This window comes from Zonotrichia leucophrys, chromosome 1A (assembly GCF_028769735.1).
Source record: "Zonotrichia leucophrys gambelii isolate GWCS_2022_RI chromosome 1A, RI_Zleu_2.0, whole genome shotgun sequence".
Taxonomy (NCBI): Eukaryota; Metazoa; Chordata; class Aves; order Passeriformes; family Passerellidae; genus Zonotrichia; species Zonotrichia leucophrys.
In genome coordinates, this window is record NC_088170.1 from 16,700,856 (window position 1) to 16,718,145 (window position 17,290).

The 17,290-nt window shown below is 50.9% G+C and overlaps 3 protein-coding genes across 3 annotated transcripts; all 3 read left to right on the plus strand.

The window, feature by feature from the left end:
* The first annotated feature begins 228 nt into the window (after nt 1-228).
* LOC135456629 (inositol 1,4,5-trisphosphate receptor-interacting protein-like 1) lies at nt 229-1,821 on the plus strand. The gene has a single exon (XM_064730602.1). It carries the CDS (start codon nt 244-246, stop codon nt 1,819-1,821), a length of 1,578 nt encoding a protein of 525 aa, XP_064586672.1. The 5' UTR covers nt 229-243.
* A 3,728-nt stretch (nt 1,822-5,549) lies between these two features.
* LOC135456636 (inositol 1,4,5-trisphosphate receptor-interacting protein-like 1) lies at nt 5,550-7,142 on the plus strand. Its single transcript, XM_064730614.1, has one exon. The coding sequence runs from the start codon at nt 5,565-5,567 to the stop codon at nt 7,140-7,142; it is 1,578 nt and encodes a 525-aa protein (XP_064586684.1). The 5' UTR covers nt 5,550-5,564.
* A 3,715-nt stretch (nt 7,143-10,857) lies between these two features.
* On the plus strand, nt 10,858-12,450 carry LOC135456642 (inositol 1,4,5-trisphosphate receptor-interacting protein-like 1). The gene has a single exon (XM_064730627.1). The coding sequence runs from the start codon at nt 10,873-10,875 to the stop codon at nt 12,448-12,450; it is 1,578 nt and encodes a 525-aa protein (XP_064586697.1). The 5' UTR covers nt 10,858-10,872.
* The last annotated feature ends 4,840 nt before the right edge of the window (nt 12,451-17,290 follow it).

Genomic DNA, 17,290 nt, shown 5'->3' on the forward strand with positions numbered 1-17,290 from the left:
TCTCTGGGGTCCTGTGCTTCCTGCTCCCAGATCCCTGGGATTCCTGTCCCTGCTGCCCCCCCCCCTCTCCCCGCCAATCCCTGCTGCCAGCTGCCTCCCTCTCAGCCCCTCTCTCTCAAGGCCTTCTCTCCATCCTCCTGCAGACCACTGGATACCTGGGTATTGTGGCTCTTGCTCTTGCAAAGTTTAGTCCAGTACCCACAGCCCGTGGGTGATGGCTTGGACGAGGTGGCACGTCTGCAAATGGAGGTGCGTGCCAAGCTCCAGGAAGAGGAGAAGATTCGTCTGCAGCGCGAGGTGGAGCAGCTGGTCCTGCTGAAGCAGGGTGTCTTGGCCTGGGGAGACCTGCTCTCCTCTGCCCGGCAGCACTGGCAGGTCTGGGCTCTTGCTGGCCTCCTGCTCCTTCTCTTGGCACTGTGGTATATGTGGAGGAAAGGGAGCCTGAGGAGAGAGGAGCAAGGAGAAGGACATGATGGTGTAAATGAAGAGGAGGTTGAAAATGTGGATGCACATGAAGAAGACTTTGCAAATGAAGATGAAGGAGACAATGAAATGGAGGTGGAGGAAGATGACGGTGATGGTGGCCGTGCAGAGGATGTCGACAATGCTGCTGCGAATGAAGCTGGCAATGAGGCTGGCTTCGCAGTGAACGTCATGGACGTCGGAAATCAAGTGCAAGAATCCCGTGATCGTGCCGACAATTTTGGAAGAGTCTTAATGGAGCGCATACAGTGGCCTGTGCAGGACCTGCAGGGAGGATGCATGTGGACAAGAACCCTGATGGAGCATTTTGCAATTTATTGTCGACGGGTCTTGTCCAACAGTTTCTATCCGGTGCTGCACGGAGCCATTGGGGTGGGCAGTGCCTTCGAAGGTTGGAGTCCCCGTGAGCAGGATGTTGTCTACCAGGTGCTCGTACCCATGACACCTCCCCGAGGGCACAGCTTCCACCTAGAGCTGGGCACTGCACAGCAGAGGCGCTTGAGGAACTTCCACATCCGCGTGCAGCAGGAGTGCACCTGCACGAGTGAGCAGCAGGGTGAGAACATGCTGTGCTTCCTGCACCACCCTGAGGAGGAGCTGAGGAGGCATCAGGATCCCAGCCTCCTTCATACCCTGTGCACAGGCTCCTACCTGGACGTGGAGAAAACTGCCCGCTGGTTCTACCAGCTGGTGAGAGCAATCTGGCCAGCTTTGCCTGAGTCACACCGTTGGCATTTAGTGCTGCTGCCCTCCAGACGCTCCTGCCAGTTCAAGGTGACCAATGGCAGAGAAAGCTACCGGATCGAGATGCTCTTTGGGGTGCGGCAAGGCAACTCAGACGTCTTTGTGAGCAGCCAGCCTAGGCAAGCCCACACCTCCAGCACAATCTGGCCAGAGAGCTACGCTGTGGCCGAGAGGAAGTTCTTCATGTACATCGCCAGGCGGGCTCCCCCTGACAGCTTGCACCTGAAATGCCTGCAGTTCTTCACTCGTCTTCAGCTGGGCTTAGGCTTTTCCACCTATACCATCAAGACCATTGTCATGCACCTCCTGAGCATCTTGCCCGCGTCAGTGTGGCGCAGGAGACATTTTGTGAGTCGGCTGATGGATATCAGCGAGAGCCTGCGCACGTCTGTGGAAACGAGACGCCTCAATCACTTCATTGTGGGCAACCAGAGGCTTCCTCAGGGCATCCGCTTGCCCCCAGAGGTCCTAATGGCCAGGTCATGCAATCTCTTCCATGACCTGGTGATGAATCCCGTTGCCCACTCTCAGGCAATGAACCAGTACATGGATCTGCAGCGTTGGTTCAAACGGATCCTTAGAAATGAACGGTGAAAGAGGTTATTCTGCCCAGAGCTGTGCTTGTGAGGCTCCCACCGGGTGGCAGAGAAGCAGCTCTCAGGAGACGGGAAAAGAAGGGAGAATGTGGGCTTTGGAGAGGGAAGGGAAAACGCTGCGTAGCAGCGCTATGCCATCAGCTGCAGCAGCAGCAGCAACAGTGTGGTCTCAAGAGCCTCCCAAGCACTGCATCCAGTGATGAACAGGTTGGCTACATAGATCAAGGAAGATGCACAAGGAAATGCTATTGTTCCCCCACCTCTTTCTTTGAGTCCATTTTCCCTCCGAGGGCTTCATCCTGTGCAGAGACGCCGATCTCAGAATCTCAGATGAAGGAATGTTTGAAAGGACCACTGGTGGTATCATTTGGTTCAGAGGTGCTCCAGGCAGGTCTTCCCGCTCTACACTACAAAGGATTGCGTTTGGAACAAGGTTCTTAACTTTCTCTGGGGAGAGGCTCCACAATCTCTGGCTACAATGTTTAGGATCAGTGAATGCGACGGTGCTTCTCCTTCTTCCCGCATGGGAATCCTTCAGGTCAGCATTGTACCAACCGTGCTGGAGCTGACCTGATATTTTGTATACGTAGAGATCTAAGTTGTTAATTGGTGTATATATATCCCCTGTGTACATATTATATGCTAGAAAGCTTATCAATTACCATATATAATAGTAAAAGATCATAAAAGCCAATAGAATAATATATATATATGGTCAATTACATGAATTATGTAATTTTATATAATGAGAAGAAATTATTCTAAAGGGTCAAATATGTAATTTTGTTTAAAGAATGCAATATAGCCAATATTTAGCGTCACTCTAAGCTGTGATACATATTAATGCTCATAGGGCACTTATATCGTATATACAGTATAGCACATTATTATAAGGTTTTCATGAAATCGATACATTTATACCATACATACCAATTACATCTTTTATATTGTATATATGAAGAGTTTAATATTAAAGAGTTTTTTTTAATGTAGTAGTAAAGACATATACGGTGTCTCTGTCTGCTGGGGACACACAATTATGTTCTATAGTTAGTGCTTTTATGAGTAGCAACCTAGAAATTTCGTTGCTCTTGATTCAATAAAGGACAAGATTCCAGAACCTGGATCGTGCAAGACTTTCTTGACCTCAACCAGACCTGTGGTGTAGGTAAAAGCGACAAGTTGTGAATGTGAGCTTGTGAAGAGTCTCCTTGAAATTGGCCAAACTTGCCGTGGTGAATTGGTTCTAATCAGAAATGAAGTCCAGTTGACCGCGGCCCCTGCGACCACAGAAGGCCAGAAGGGCCTCCCTTGGAAGGATCCTTAAAAATGGTCTTGTTGCACCCTGCTGCCGAGGGCAGGGACACCTTCTCCTAGGCCCGGTTGTTTCAGGCCCCGTCCAGCCTGGCCTGGAATGCTGCCAGGGATGGGGCAGCCACAGCTGCTGTGGGCAGTGTGGGCCAGGGCCTGAGCAGCCTGAGAGGCAAGAATTTCTTGTGCATCTCCAGCCCAAGCCGGCCCCGCTTGTCAGTGGGAAGCCACTGGGCCTGGTGCAGTCCCTGCAGGCCCTTGTCCGAGACACTGCCGCTCTCAGGTCTCTGCTGGGCCTGGTGCAGAGAGTGAAAGGCCGCAGGAAGGTGCCCCTGGAGAAGGCCTTGGAGAGCACTGGGGCCAGGAGTGCCACCATGAGGACAGCAAGCAGGGCCTGGTGCGGCCGTCAGGGCGGGAGGGCACAGGGCAGGCGCTGAGGCCCTGCCAGCTGGAGGAGCTGGGAGCTCTGGAGCGCTGCTGGCAGAGAGCCGTGGGAGATCCGTGCAGCAGCAAGGACACGGGCTTCTAGACGTGTTAGAAAGCAGAGAAGAGCTGGAGAATGGGCACTGAAAGAGTAGTTCCTGTTCCCTGTGGGGAACAAACCTCACAACGCCAGAGGTTATCTCCAGGGAGGACACAGAGGAGTCTTGTTATGTTATTGGAATAAAGGGAGAGGCCAAGGGACATTTCCCCTTGGGGTGTCTCCATTTGTTGAGACCCAGGACAAGGGCGCGGCCCCCTTTTTTATCCTAATTCCCAGGTGCATCACCCTCTTCCTTCCCCCACTGCCTGTGGTACTCAGAAGGAACAAGACTTCTTCTCCAGTTTCCTACTGTATGGAAGCCCTCTGTCACTTTGGTTGTGGAGGCAGGAATGGGACCATACACACACACACACCAAGGTTCATGCACAGCAAGCAACTTTTGTTGAGTGCTCTCTTCCTTTGCAGATCTGAATGTCTGCCTGGTCAGTCCACATTGGTTGAAGCAGTTGCCACCTGGTAGAACAGCCAATAGGTGCTGGTGTCCCCAACGCTCCGGGCCTGCTCCCTAACGGTCCACACTGCTTAAGTTTCATAATTAAAGTACTTATAGAATGACTTATGCTTCAGTTCTAAAATTAGGATGAAATGAAACCGTGAGGCCTTCCGGCAAGCTGTTGGCCACCACAATACCCCTCTGTTTTATGCTCCCTCTGGTTTATATATTTGTAACCCTGCAGAAGACACAGGCAGGGAAGGAGGGCTGCTGGGGTCACCCTCTATGTAAGGCTGGGTTCCACCTGTCTAGAGCTTAATGATGGTGCTGATGGGGTTGAGCATTTTTGGGTAGGAATCAGGGGCAAGACCGACAATAGCAGCCTGCGACTCTTAGATGGCGGTTCATCACTGCGAGTCTGTGTAGCTGTGCCTGATTATGCACAGAAAGACAGACCAATCTATCTGGAACTGGTCACTAAAAATACATCTTTCTAATGCAGAACAATTGTGCTGGGAAACTCTTTCTGGAGCAGAACAAAGGAGTGCTCTCCAGAGGCCTGGTCCACAAGTGGTGTGGGGAAGCCAGGAGGATGCTGTCATGCTCATTCTGCAGAAAAGCAGCCAGGCTGAAACCAAAGTGCAGCTTTTATAGACTGAGAGGATTTGACTGAAGCTCAGCATGGAGTCAAGGCTTTGACTCCATGATCCTCAAGAGTGCCTTCCAACATGGATATCTATGAGATTGCCAGTGGAGGGCAGCTGAGACAAAAGACAAGAGAAGGGCCAAGAGAGGCTCTTTGAAGAAGATTCACTCAAAGGCTGCCTTAACCGGTAGCCCAGGGCCCCTGCGACAGTCCGAGCTGGGGTGGGGACAAAGGGTGGGGCTGGGCTGGTTGTGGTGTACTGTGACGAGCATGACATCACGGGGCCATGTCAGAAATGGGGGCAGCTATACAAGGCCCCAGCAGGTAACGCTGGCCCTGTATTGCTTGGGCAAGCGGTGAGTGCACACATGGTGGGGAGGCTGGGCTGGGCATAAGGGCCGGCGCAGAAACGCAGTACCCGGGGCTGGCTTTTCCCTCTGCATCCAGGAACAGCCCCTCATGGCGTAGCCTTGGGCAGGACACCGTGCTGCTGCTGCTGCTGCTGCTGCTGCTGCTGCTGCTGCTCGGGCAGCAGAACGGGCCTGGCTGCTTGCCAGCTCTCTGGGGTCCTGTGCTTCCTGCTCCCAGATCCCTGGGATTCCTGTCCCTGCTGCGCCCCCCCCCTCCCCCCGCCAATCCCAATCCCTGCTGCCAGCTGCCTCCCTCTCAGCCCCTCTCTCTCAAGGCCTTCTCTCCATCCTCCTGCAGACCATGGATACCTGGGTATTGTGGCTCTTGCTCTTGCAAAGTTTAGTCCAGTACCCACAGCCCGTGGGTGATGGCTTGGACGAGGTGGCACGTCTGCAAATGGAGGTGCGTGCCAAGCTCCAGGAAGAGGAGAAGATTCGTCTGCAGCGCGAGGTGGAGCAGCTGGTCCTGCTGAAGCAGGGTGTCTTGGCCTGGGGAGACCTGCTCTCCTCTGCCCGGCAGCACTGGCAGGTCTGGGCTCTTGCTGGGCTCCTGCTCCTTCTCTTGGCACTGTGGTATATGTGGAGGAAAGGGAGCCTGAGGAGAGAGGAGCAAGGAGAAGGACATGATGGTGTAAATGAAGAGGAGGTTGAAAATGTGGATGCACATGAAGAAGACTTTGCAAATGAAGATGAAGGAGACAATGAAATGGAGGTGGAGGAAGATGACGGTGATGGTGGCCGTGCAGAGGATGTCGACAATGCTGCTGCGAATGAAGCTGGCAATGAGGCTGGCTTCGCAGTGAACGTCATGGACGTCGGAAATCAAGTGCAAGAATCCCGTGATCGTGCCGACAATTTTGGAAGAGTCTTAATGGAGCGCATACAGTGGCCTGTGCAGGACCTGCAGGGAGGATGCATGTGGACAAGAACCCTGATGGAGCATTTTGCAATTTATTGTCGACGGGTCTTGTCCAACAGTTTCTATCCGGTGCTGCACGGAGCCATTGGGGTGGGCAGTGCCTTCGAAGGTTGGAGTCCCCGTGAGCAGGATGTTGTCTACCAGGTGCTCGTACCCATGACACCTCCCCGAGGGCACAGCTTCCACCTAGAGCTGGGCACTGCACAGCAGAGGCGCTTGAGGAACTTCTACATCCGCGTGCAGCAGGAGTGCACCTGCACGAGTGAGCAGCAGGGTGAGAACATGCTGTGCTTCCTGCACCACCCTGAGGAGGAGCTGAGGAGGCATCAGGATCCCAGCCTCCTTCATACCCTGTGCACAGGCTCCTACCTGGACGTGGAGAAAACTGCCCGCTGGTTCTACCAGCTGGTGAGAGCAATCTGGCCAGCTTTGCCTGAGTCACACCGTTGGCATTTAGTGCTGCTGCCCTCCAGACGCTCCTGCCAGTTCAAGGTGACCAATGGCAGAGAAAGCTACCGGATCGAGATGCTCTTTGGGGTGCGGCAAGGCAACTCAGACGTCTTTGTGAGCAGCCAGCCTAGGCAAGCCCACACCTCCAGCACAATCTGGCCAGAGAGCTACGCTGTGGCCGAGAGGAAGTTCTTCATGTACATCGCCAGGCGGGCTCCCCCTGACAGCTTGCACCTGAAATGCCTGCAGTTCTTCACTCGTCTTCAGCTGGGCTTAGGCTTTTCCACCTATACCATCAAGACCATTGTCATGCACCTCCTGAGCATCTTGCCCGCGTCAGTGTGGCGCAGGAGACATTTTGTGAGTCGGCTGATGGATATCAGCGAGAGCCTGCGCACGTCTGTGGAAACGAGACGCCTCAATCACTTCATTGTGGGCAACCAGAGGCTTCCTCAGGGCATCCGCTTGCCCCCCGAGGTCCTAATGGCCAGGTCATGCAATCTCTTCCATGACCTGGTGATGAATCCCGTTGCCCACTCTCAGGCAATGAACCAGTACATGGATCTGCAGCGTTGGTTCAAACGGATCCTTAGAAATGAACGGTGAAAGAGGTTATTCTGCCCAGAGCTGTGCTTGTGAGGCTCCCACCGGGTGGCAGAGAAGCAGCTCTCAGGAGACGGGAAAAGAAGGGAGAATGTGGGCTTTGGAGAGGGAAGGGAAAACGCTGCGTAGCAGCGCTATGCCATCAGCTGCAGCAGCAGCAGCAACAGTGTGGTCTCAAGAGCCTCCCAAGCACTGCATCCAGTGATGAACAGGTTGGCTACATAGATCAAGGAAGATGCACAAGGAAATGCTATTGTTCCCCCACCTCTTTCTTTGAGTCCATTTTCCCTCCGAGGGCTTCATCCTGTGCAGAGACGCCGATCTCAGAATCTCAGATGAGGGAATGTTTGAAAGGACCACTGGTGGTATCATTTGGTTCAGAGGTGCTCCAGGCAGGTCTTCCCGCTCTACACTACAAAGGATTGCGTTTGGAACAAGGTTCTTAACTTTCTCTGGGGAGAGAGGCTCCACAATCTCTGGCTACAATGTTTAGGATCAGTGAATGCGACGGTGCTTCTCCTTCTTCCCGCATGGGAATCCTTCAGGTCAGCATTGTACCAACCGTGCTGGAGCTGACCTGATATTTTGTATACGTAGAGATCTAAGTTGTTAATTGGTGTATATATATCCCCTGTGTACATATTATATGCTAGAAAGCTTATCAATTACCATATATAATAGTAAAAGATCATAAAAGCCAATAGAATAATATATATATATGGTCAATTACATGAATTATGTAATTTTATATAATGAGAAGAAATTATTCTAAAGGGTCAAATATGTAATTTTGTTTAAAGAATGCAATATAGCCAATATTTAGCGTCACTCTAAGCTGTGATACATATTAATGCTCATAGGGCACTTATATCGTATATACAGTATAGCACATTATTATAAGGTTTTCATGAAATCGATACATTTATACCATACATACCAATTACATCTTTTATATTGTATATATGAAGAGTTTAATATTAAAGAGTTTTTTTTTAATGTAGTAGTAAAGACATATACGGTGTCTCTGTCTGCTGGGGACACACAATTATGTTCTATAGTTAGTGCTTTTATGAGTAGCAACCTAGAAATTTCGTTGCTCTTGATTCAATAAAGGACAAGATTCCAGAACCTGGATCGTGCAAGACTTTCTTGACCTCAACCAGACCTGTGGTGTAGGTAAAAGCGACAAGTTGTGAATGTGAGCTTGTGAAGAGTCTCCTTGAAATTGGCCAAACTTGCCGTGGTGAATTGGTTCTAATCAGAAATGAAGTCCAGTTGACCGCGGCCCTGCGACCACAGAAGGCCAGAAGGGCCTCCCTTGGAAGGATCCTTAAAAATGGTCTTGTTGCACCCTGCTGCCAAGGGCAGGGACACCTTCTCCTAGGCCCGGTTGTTTCAGGCCCCGTCCAGCCTGGCCTGGAATGCTGCCAGGGATGGGGCAGCCACAGCTGCTGTGGGCAGTGTGGGCCAGGGCCTGAGCAGCCTGAGAGGCAAGAATTTCTTGTGCATCTCCAGCCCAAGCCAGCCCCGCTTGTCAGTGGGAAGCCACTGGGCCTGGTGCAGTCCCTGCAGGCCCTTGTCTGAGACACTGCCGCTCTCAGGTCTCTGCTGGGCCTGGTGCAGAGAGTGAAAGGCCGCAGGAAGGTGCCCCCGGAGAAGGCCTTGGAGAGCACTGGGGCCAGGAGTGCCACCATGAGGACAGCAAGCAGGGCCTGGTGTGGCCGTCAGGGCGGGAGGGCACAGGGCAGGCGCTGAGGCCCTGCCAGCTGGAGGAGCTGGGAGCTCTGGAGCGCTGCTGGCAGAGAGCCGTGGGAGATCCGTGCAGCAGCAAGGACACGGGCTTCTAGACGTGTTAGAAAGCAGAGAAGAGCTGGAGAATGGGCACTGAAAGAGTAGTTCCTGTTCCCTGTGGGGAACAAACCTCACAACGCCAGAGGTTATCTCCAGGGAGGACACAGAGGAGTCTTGTTATGTTATTGGAATAAAGGGAGAGGCCAAGGGACATTTCCCCTTGGGGTGTCTCCATTTGTTGAGACCCAGGACAAGGGCGCGGCCCCCTTTTTTATCCTAATTCCCAGGTGCATCACCCTCTTCCTTCCCCCACTGCCTGTGGTACTCAGAAGGAACAAGACTTCTTCTCCAGTTTCCTACTGTATGGAAGCCCTCTGTCACTTTGGTTGTGGAGGCAGGAATGGGACCATACACACACACACACCAAGGTTCATGCACAGCAAGCAACTTTTGTTGAGTGCTCTCTTCCTTTGCAGATCTGAATGTCTGCCTGGTCAGTCCACATTGGTTGAAGCAGTTGCCACCTGGTAGAACAGCCAATAGGTGCTGGTGTCCCCAACGCTCCGGGCCTGCTCCCTAACGGTCCACACTGCTTAAGTTTCATAATTAAAGTACTTATAGAATGACTTATGCTTCAGTTCTAAAATTAGGATGAAATGAAACCGTGAGGCCTTCCGGCAAGCTGTTGGCCACCACAATACCCCTCTGTTTTATGCTCCCTCTGGTTTATATATTTGTAACCCTGCAGAAGACACAGGCAGGGAAGGAGGGCTGCTGGGGTCACCCTCTATGTAAGGCTGGGTTCCACCTGTCTAGAGCTTAATGATGGTGCTGATGGGGTTGAGCATTTTTGGGTAGGAATCAGGGGCAAGACCGACAATAGCAGCCTGCGACTCTTAGATGGCGGTTCATCACTGCGAGTCTGTGTAGCTGTGCCTGATTATGCACAGAAAGACAGACCAATCTATCTGGAACTGGTCACTAAAAATACATCTTTCTAATGCAGAACAATTGTGCTGGGAAACTCTTTCTGGAGCAGAACAAAGGAGTGCTCTCCAGAGGCCTGGTCCACAAGTGGTGTGGGGAAGCCAGGAGGATGCTGTCATGCTCATTCTGCAGAAAAGCAGCCAGGCTGAAACCAAAGTGCAGCTTTTATAGACTGAGAGGATTTGACTGAAGCTCAGCATGGAGTCAAGGCTTTGACTCCATGATCCTCAAGAGTGCCTTCCAACATGGATATCTATGAGATTGCCAGTGGAGGGCAGCTGAGACAAAAGACAAGAGAAGGGCCAAGAGAGGCTCTTTGAAGAAGATTCACTCAAAGGCTGCCTTAACCGGTAGCCCAGGGCCCCTGCGACAGTCCGAGCTGGGGTGGGGACAAAGGGTGGGGCTGGGCTGGTTGTGGTGTACTGTGACGAGCATGACATCACGGGGCCATGTCAGAAATGGGGGCAGCTATACAAGGCCCCAGCAGGTAACGCTGGCCCTGTATTGCTTGGGCAAGCGGTGAGTGCACACATGGTGGGGAGGCTGGGCTGGGCATAAGGGCCGGCGCAGAAACGCAGTACCCGGGGCTGGCTTTTCCCCCTGCATCCAGGAACAGCCCCTCATGGCACAGCCTTGGGCAGGACACCGTGCTGCTGCTGCTGCTGCTGCTGCTGCTGCTGCTCGGGCAGCAGAACTGGCCTGGCTGCTTGCCAGCTCTCTGGGGTCCTGTGCTTCCTGCTCCCAGATCCCTGGGATTCCTGTCCCTGCTGCCCCCCCCCCCCCCCGCCAATCCCTGCTGCCAGCTGCCTCCCTCTCAGCCCCTCTCTCTCAAGGCCTTCTCTCCATCCTCCTGCAGACCATGGATACCTGGGTATTGTGGCTCTTGCTCTTGCAAAGTTTAGTCCAGTACCCACAGCCCGTGGGTGATGGCTTGGACGAGGTGGCACGTCTGCAAATGGAGGTGCGTGCCAAGCTCCAGGAAGAGGAGAAGATTCGTCTGCAGCGCGAGGTGGAGCAGCTGGTCCTGCTGAAGCAGGGTGTCTTGGCCTGGGGAGACCTGCTCTCCTCTGCCCGGCAGCACTGGCAGGTCTGGGCTCTTGCTGGGCTCCTGCTCCTTCTCTTGGCACTGTGGTATATGTGGAGGAAAGGGAGCCTGAGGAGAGAGGAGCAAGGAGAAGGACATGATGGTGTAAATGAAGAGGAGGTTGAAAATGTGGATGCACATGAAGAAGACTTTGCAAATGAAGATGAAGGAGACAATGAAATGGAGGTGGAGGAAGATGACGGTGATGGTGGCCGTGCAGAGGATGTCGACAATGCTGCTGCGAATGAAGCTGGCAATGAGGCTGGCTTCGCAGTGAACGTCATGGACGTCGGAAATCAAGTGCAAGAATCCCGTGATCGTGCCGACAATTTTGGAAGAGTCTTAATGGAGCGCATACAGTGGCCTGTGCAGGACCTGCAGGGAGGATGCATGTGGACAAGAACCCTGATGAAGCATTTTGCAATTTATTTTCGACGGGTCTTGTCCAACAGTTTCTATCCGGTGCTGCACGGAGCCATTGGGGTGGGCAGTGCCTTCGAAGGTTGGAGTCCCCGTGAGCAGGATGTTGTCTACCAGGTGCTCGTACCCATGACACCTCCCCGAGGGCACAGCTTCCACCTAGAGCTGGGCACTGCACAGCAGAGGCGCTTGAGGAACTTCCACATCCGCGTGCAGCAGGAGTGCACCTGCACGAGTGAGCAGCAGGGTGAGAACATGCTGTGCTTCCTGCACCACCCTGAGGAGGAGCTGAGGAGGCATCAGGATCCCAGCCTCCTTCATACCCTGTGCACAGGCTCCTACCTGGACGTGGAGAAAACTGCCCGCTGGTTCTACCAGCTGGTGAGAGCAATCTGGCCAGCTTTGCCTGAGTCACACCGTTGGCATTTAGTGCTGCTGCCCTCCAGACGCTCCTGCCAGTTCAAGGTGACCAATGGCAGAGAAAGCTACCGGATCGAGATGCTCTTTGGGGTGCGGCAAGGCAACTCAGACGTCTTTGTGAGCAGCCAGCCTAGGCAAGCCCACACCTCCAGCACAATCTGGCCAGAGAGCTACGCTGTGGCCGAGAGGAAGTTCTTCATGTACATTGCCAGGTGGGCTCCCCCTGACAGCTTGCACCTGAAATGCCTGCAGTTCTTCACTCGTCTTCAGCTGGGCTTAGGCTTTTCCACCTACACCATCAAGACCATTGTCATGCACCTCCTGAACATCTTGCCCGCGTCAGTGTGGCGCAGGAGACATTTTGTGAGTCGGCTGATGGATATCAGCGAGAGCCTGCGCACGTCTGTGGAAACGAGACGCCTCAATCACTTCATTGTGGGCAACCAGAGGCTTCCTCAGGGCATCCGCTTGCCCCCAGAGGTCCTAATGGCCAGGTCATGCAATCTCTTCCATGACCTGGTGATGAATCCCGTTGCCCACTCTCAGGCAATGAACCAGTACATGGATCTGCAGCGTTGGTTCAAACGGATCCTTAGAAATGAACGGTGAAAGAGGTTGTCCTGCCCAGAGCTGTGCTTGTGAGGCTCCCACCGGGTGGCAGAGAAGCAGCTCTCAGGAGACGGGAAAAGAAGGGAGAATGTGGGCTTTGGAGAGGGAAGGGAAAACGCTGCGTAGCAGCACTATGCCATCAGCAGCAGCAGCAGCAGCAGCAGTGTGGTCTCAAGAGCCTCCCAAGCACTGCATCCAGTGATGAACAGGTTGGCTACAGAGATCAAGGAAGATGCACAAGGAAATGCTATTGTTCCCCCACCTCTTTCTTTGAGTCCATTTTCCCTCCGAGGGCTTCATCCTGTGCAGAGACGCCGATCTCAGAATCTCAGATGAGGGAATGTTTGAAAGGACCACTGGTGGTATCATTTGGTTCAGAGGTGCTCCAGGCAGGTCTTCCCGCTCTACACTACAAAGGATTGCGTTTGGAACAAGGTTCTTAACTTTCTCTGGGGAGAGAGGCTCCACAATCTCTGGCTACAATGTTTAGGATCAGTGAATGCGACGGTGCTTCTCCTTCTTCCCGCATGGGAATCCTTCAGGTCAGCATTGTACCAACCGTGCTGGAGCTGACCTGATATTTTGTATACGTAGAGATCTAAGTTGTTAATTGGTGTATATATATCCCCTGTGTACATATTATATGCTAGAAAGCTTATCAATTACCATATATAATAGTAAAAGATCATAAAAGCCAATAGAATAATATATATATGGTCAATTACATGAATTATGTAATTTTATATAATGAGAAGAAATTATTCTAAAGGGTCAAATATGTAATTTTGTTTAAAGAATGCAATATAGCCAATATTTAGCGTCACTCTAAGCTGTGATACATATTAATGCTCATAGGGCACTTATATCGTATATACAGTATAGCACATTATTATAAGGTTTTCATGAAATCTACACATTTATAACATACATACCAATTACATCTTTTATATTGTATATATGAAGAGTTTAATATTAAAGAGTTTTTTTTTAATGTAGTAGTAAGATATATACGGTGTCTCTGTCTGCTGGGGACACACAATTATGTTCTATAGTTAGTGCTTTTATGAGTAGCAACCTAGAAATTTCGTTGCTCTTGATTCAATAAAGGACAAGATTCCAGAACCTGGATCGTGCAAGACTTTCTTGACCTCAACCAGACCTGTGGTGTAGGTAAAAGCGACAAGTTGTGAATGTGAGCTTGTGAAGAGTCTCCTTGAAATTGGCCAAACTTGCCGTGGTGAATTGGTTCTAATCAGAAATGAAGTCCAGTTGGCCGCGGCCCCTGCGACCACAGAAGGCCAGAAGGGCCTCCCTTGGAAGGATCCTTAAAAATGGTCTTGTTGCACCCTGCTGCCAAGGGCAGGGACACCTTCTCCTAGGCCCGGTTGTTTCAGGCCCTGTCCAGCCTGGCCTGGAATGCTGTCAGGGATGGGGCAGCCACAGCTGCTGTGGGCAGTGTGGGCCAGGGCCTGAGCAGCCTGAGAGGCAAGAATTTCTTGTGCATCTCCAGCCCAAGCCGGCCCCGCTTGTCAGTGGGAAGCCACTGGGCCTGGTGCAGTCCCTGCAGGCCCTTGTCCGAGACACTGCCGCTCTCAGGTCTCTGCTGGGCCTGGTGCAGAGAGTGAAAGGCCGCAGGAAGGTGGCCCCGGAGAAGGCCTTGGAGAGCACTGGGGCCAGGAGTGCCACCATGAGGACAGCAAGCAGGGCCTGGTGCGGCCGTCAGGGCGGGAGGGCACAGGGCAGGCGCTGAGGCCCTGCCAGCTGGAGGAGCTGGGAGCTCTGGAGCGCTGCTGGCAGAGAGCCGTGGGAGATCCGTGCAGCAGCAAGGACACGGGCTTCTAGACGTGTTAGAAAGCAGAGAAGAGCTGGAGAATGGGCACTGAAAGAGTAGGGTGTGTCCCTGTGGGGAACAAACCTCACAACGCCAGAGGTTATCTCCAGGGAGGACACAGAGGAGTCTTGTTATGTTATTGGAATAAAGGGAGAGGCCAAGGGACATTTCCCCTTGGGGTGTCTCCATTTGTTGAGACCCAGGACAAGGGCGCGGCCCCCTTTTTTATCCTAATTCCCAGGTGCATCACCCTCTTCCTTCCCCCACTGCCTGTGGTACTCAGAAGGAACAAGACTTCTTCTCCAGTTTCCTACTGTATGGAAGCCCTCTGTCACTTTGGTTGTGGAGGCAGGAATGGGACCATACACACACACACACCAAGGTTCATGCACAGCAAGCAACTTTTGTTGAGTGCTCTCTTCCTTTGCAGATCTGAATGTCTGCCTGGTCAGTCCACATTGGTTGAAGCAGTTGCCACCTGGTAGAACAGCCAATAGGTGCTGGTGTCCCCAACGCTCCGGGCCTGCTCCCTAACGGTCCACACTGCTTAAGTTTCATAATTAAAGTACTTATAGAATGACTTATGCTTCAGTTCTAAAATTAGGATGAAATGAAACCGTGAGGCCTTCCGGCAAGCTGTTGGCCACCACAATACCCCTCTGTTTTATGCTCCCTCTGGTTTATATATTTGTAACCCTGCAGAAGACACAGGCAGGGAAGGAGGGCTGCTGGGGTCACCCTCTATGTAAGGCTGGGTTCCACCTGTCTAGAGCTTAATGATGGTGCTGATGGGGTTGAGCATTTTTGGGTAGGAATCAGGGGCAAGACCGACAATAGCAGCCTGTGACTCTTAGATGGCGGTTCATCGCTGCGAGTCTGTGTAGCTGTGCCTGATTATGCACAGAAAGACAGACCAATCTATCTGGAACTGGTCACTAAAAATACATCTTTCTAATGCAGAACAATTGTGCTGGGAAACTCTTTCTGGAGCAGAACAAAGGAGTGCTCTCCAGAGGCCTGGTCCACAAGTGGTGTGGGGAAGCCAGGAGGATGCTGTCATGCTCATTCTGCAGAAAAGCAGCCAGGCTGAAACCAAAGTTCACAGTTTATGGCTTGTAGTAGACAATACTGCTGTTTTAGAGCAATTTTTGAAGGATATTCTTCTTTTCATGCATGCTTTTGAAATAGTTTATTCTTTTCCTTTGTAAGTTTTCTTGCTCCTTTGACTCTCATATTTCAATTTGGTCTTTAGGTCAGTACTGCCACGGCCCTAAAGCACCAAAATTGATTTCTTAAGCTAATTTTATCGAATATTTCAAAGCAAACCCCTATATAACAGATACATAAAGTAACTATAACCCATTGGAATGAAAAATACCCTATTTACATGTTTTCTAGTCGAAACAGAAAGGGAAGTATTCTTAATGAAGACCTTCTGAAGGGGAATTGAATTTGAAATGCTTTTTTTGCCTATTAAAGGAAATATAACGGAAAATCATGCACAGTTGCTTTGTATTTCCTTTTGCTCACGTCTGCTTTCTCTTCTCTTTCACTTTCTTTCCCTGAAGAAAAAAAAAAAAAAAAACCTTCCTTATTTTGTGTTTCCTTCATGAGCCAGCCGTTTAGTACATAGAACTGAAGCATTTTCAATATTTTCATTTTCAGCCCTCTCTCTTCCATGAAAGAAGTACTGAGGAAAGTAAAATCTTTATTTTAGAGGCAGTTAAATGCCTGGTCAAAAATCCTTCCCAATGGGATTTTTTTTAGGGCCAGATAGGAATTTTTGGTCCTGTTTTAGTGGTGAAAGGGCAGTTTGGAGGGGACAATTTTATTTCTCAGCATCTCTTCATGGATTTGTAGATGACAGCTGTTTAGAGGGAGCGGAAACATCAGTGATGTCTCAGGAAGGGGCTGGAAGGCTGCTGCTCCTGGAAGGACTGATGCAGACAGGCAGGAAATTCAGAATTGGGTTGCTGCATGACAAAAGGTGTAGAATGGGGGTCCACACCTTGTTGGACACAGGGAAAAATCCCCAAGAACAGTTAGCTTCTACAAGGGATTGTTGAATCTCTTCTGTTGGGTCACTTTACTACCAGAGGGACTCAAAGAGCTTCCCCCACCAGTCCAAATCCTACATGTTAAATGAGAGCCACCTCTTCATTATTGAGCAATATTCTCCTTTTCCTGAGGCATGCAGCAGCTCCTGGCAGAGCATGAGGACTATTTTCCAGCCATGCTGTGGCAGCCACTGTGCCACACATCACCGCTCCCCTCTTCTATTAAACATGTGTTCATTCACTCTCCTATCTACAAGCTTTATTTTCAGGTTGTGAATGGCAAGGATTGAGAACTCCCTGGGAGTGTTTAACCACTGCCAAGCTCCCCATTGTCATCTATATTTCTTTGATAATTCCCAAGAACAAGCACTTTACATCACAAATCCATTTTTTTTTTCAGAGGCCCCTGAAGTGCTTCAGAAATCCCAGTTAGCTGCTCTGCACAGTTTTTTTTTTTTTGTAAGGTAGGTGTGCACTGGTTTGGGCTGAGGTAGTTTTCTTCACAGTAGGTCATGCATGTTAGGTGTTGGCAACCAATTGAAGAAGAAGGATTGTTGTATCTTCCTTTCCCTTTTATCCAAGTTACACTGAATTTCGAAGCTACCCCAATGACAACACCTGCCTTTTACTCACTGAGTTTATTCCAGGGCTTTTCACTTCTGAAAGGGGGCCTGCTTAGAGAATTTCACCACAGAATAAAATAATATAACACACATTACCAATCCATACCTTTCTATATATTATACCCTATGCTGATAGAATTGTTTCCTGATACAGCCTGTTGAGTTGCTCTGTGCTAGAGGTTTGCAGCAGAGGGGGCAGAGCCATTCCATGGAGCAAACAGCACCAGCGCTCTGTCTTTATTGGATATTTTATCAACATTTTCTTCTGCTTGGTTCCATTCCATTGCTTCAGTGGTATTCCTGCATTGCAGTTCTCCAGTTTATCTTTA

Bases quoted from the DNA above. Each gene is read 5' to 3' on its own strand.
- LOC135456629 (XM_064730602.1), top strand. From the start codon at position 244: ATGGAGGTGCGTGCCAAGCTCCAGGAAGAGGAGAAGATTCGTCTGCAG.
- LOC135456636 (XM_064730614.1), top strand. From the start codon at position 5,565: ATGGAGGTGCGTGCCAAGCTCCAGGAAGAGGAGAAGATTCGTCTGCAG.
- LOC135456642 (XM_064730627.1), top strand. From the start codon at position 10,873: ATGGAGGTGCGTGCCAAGCTCCAGGAAGAGGAGAAGATTCGTCTGCAG.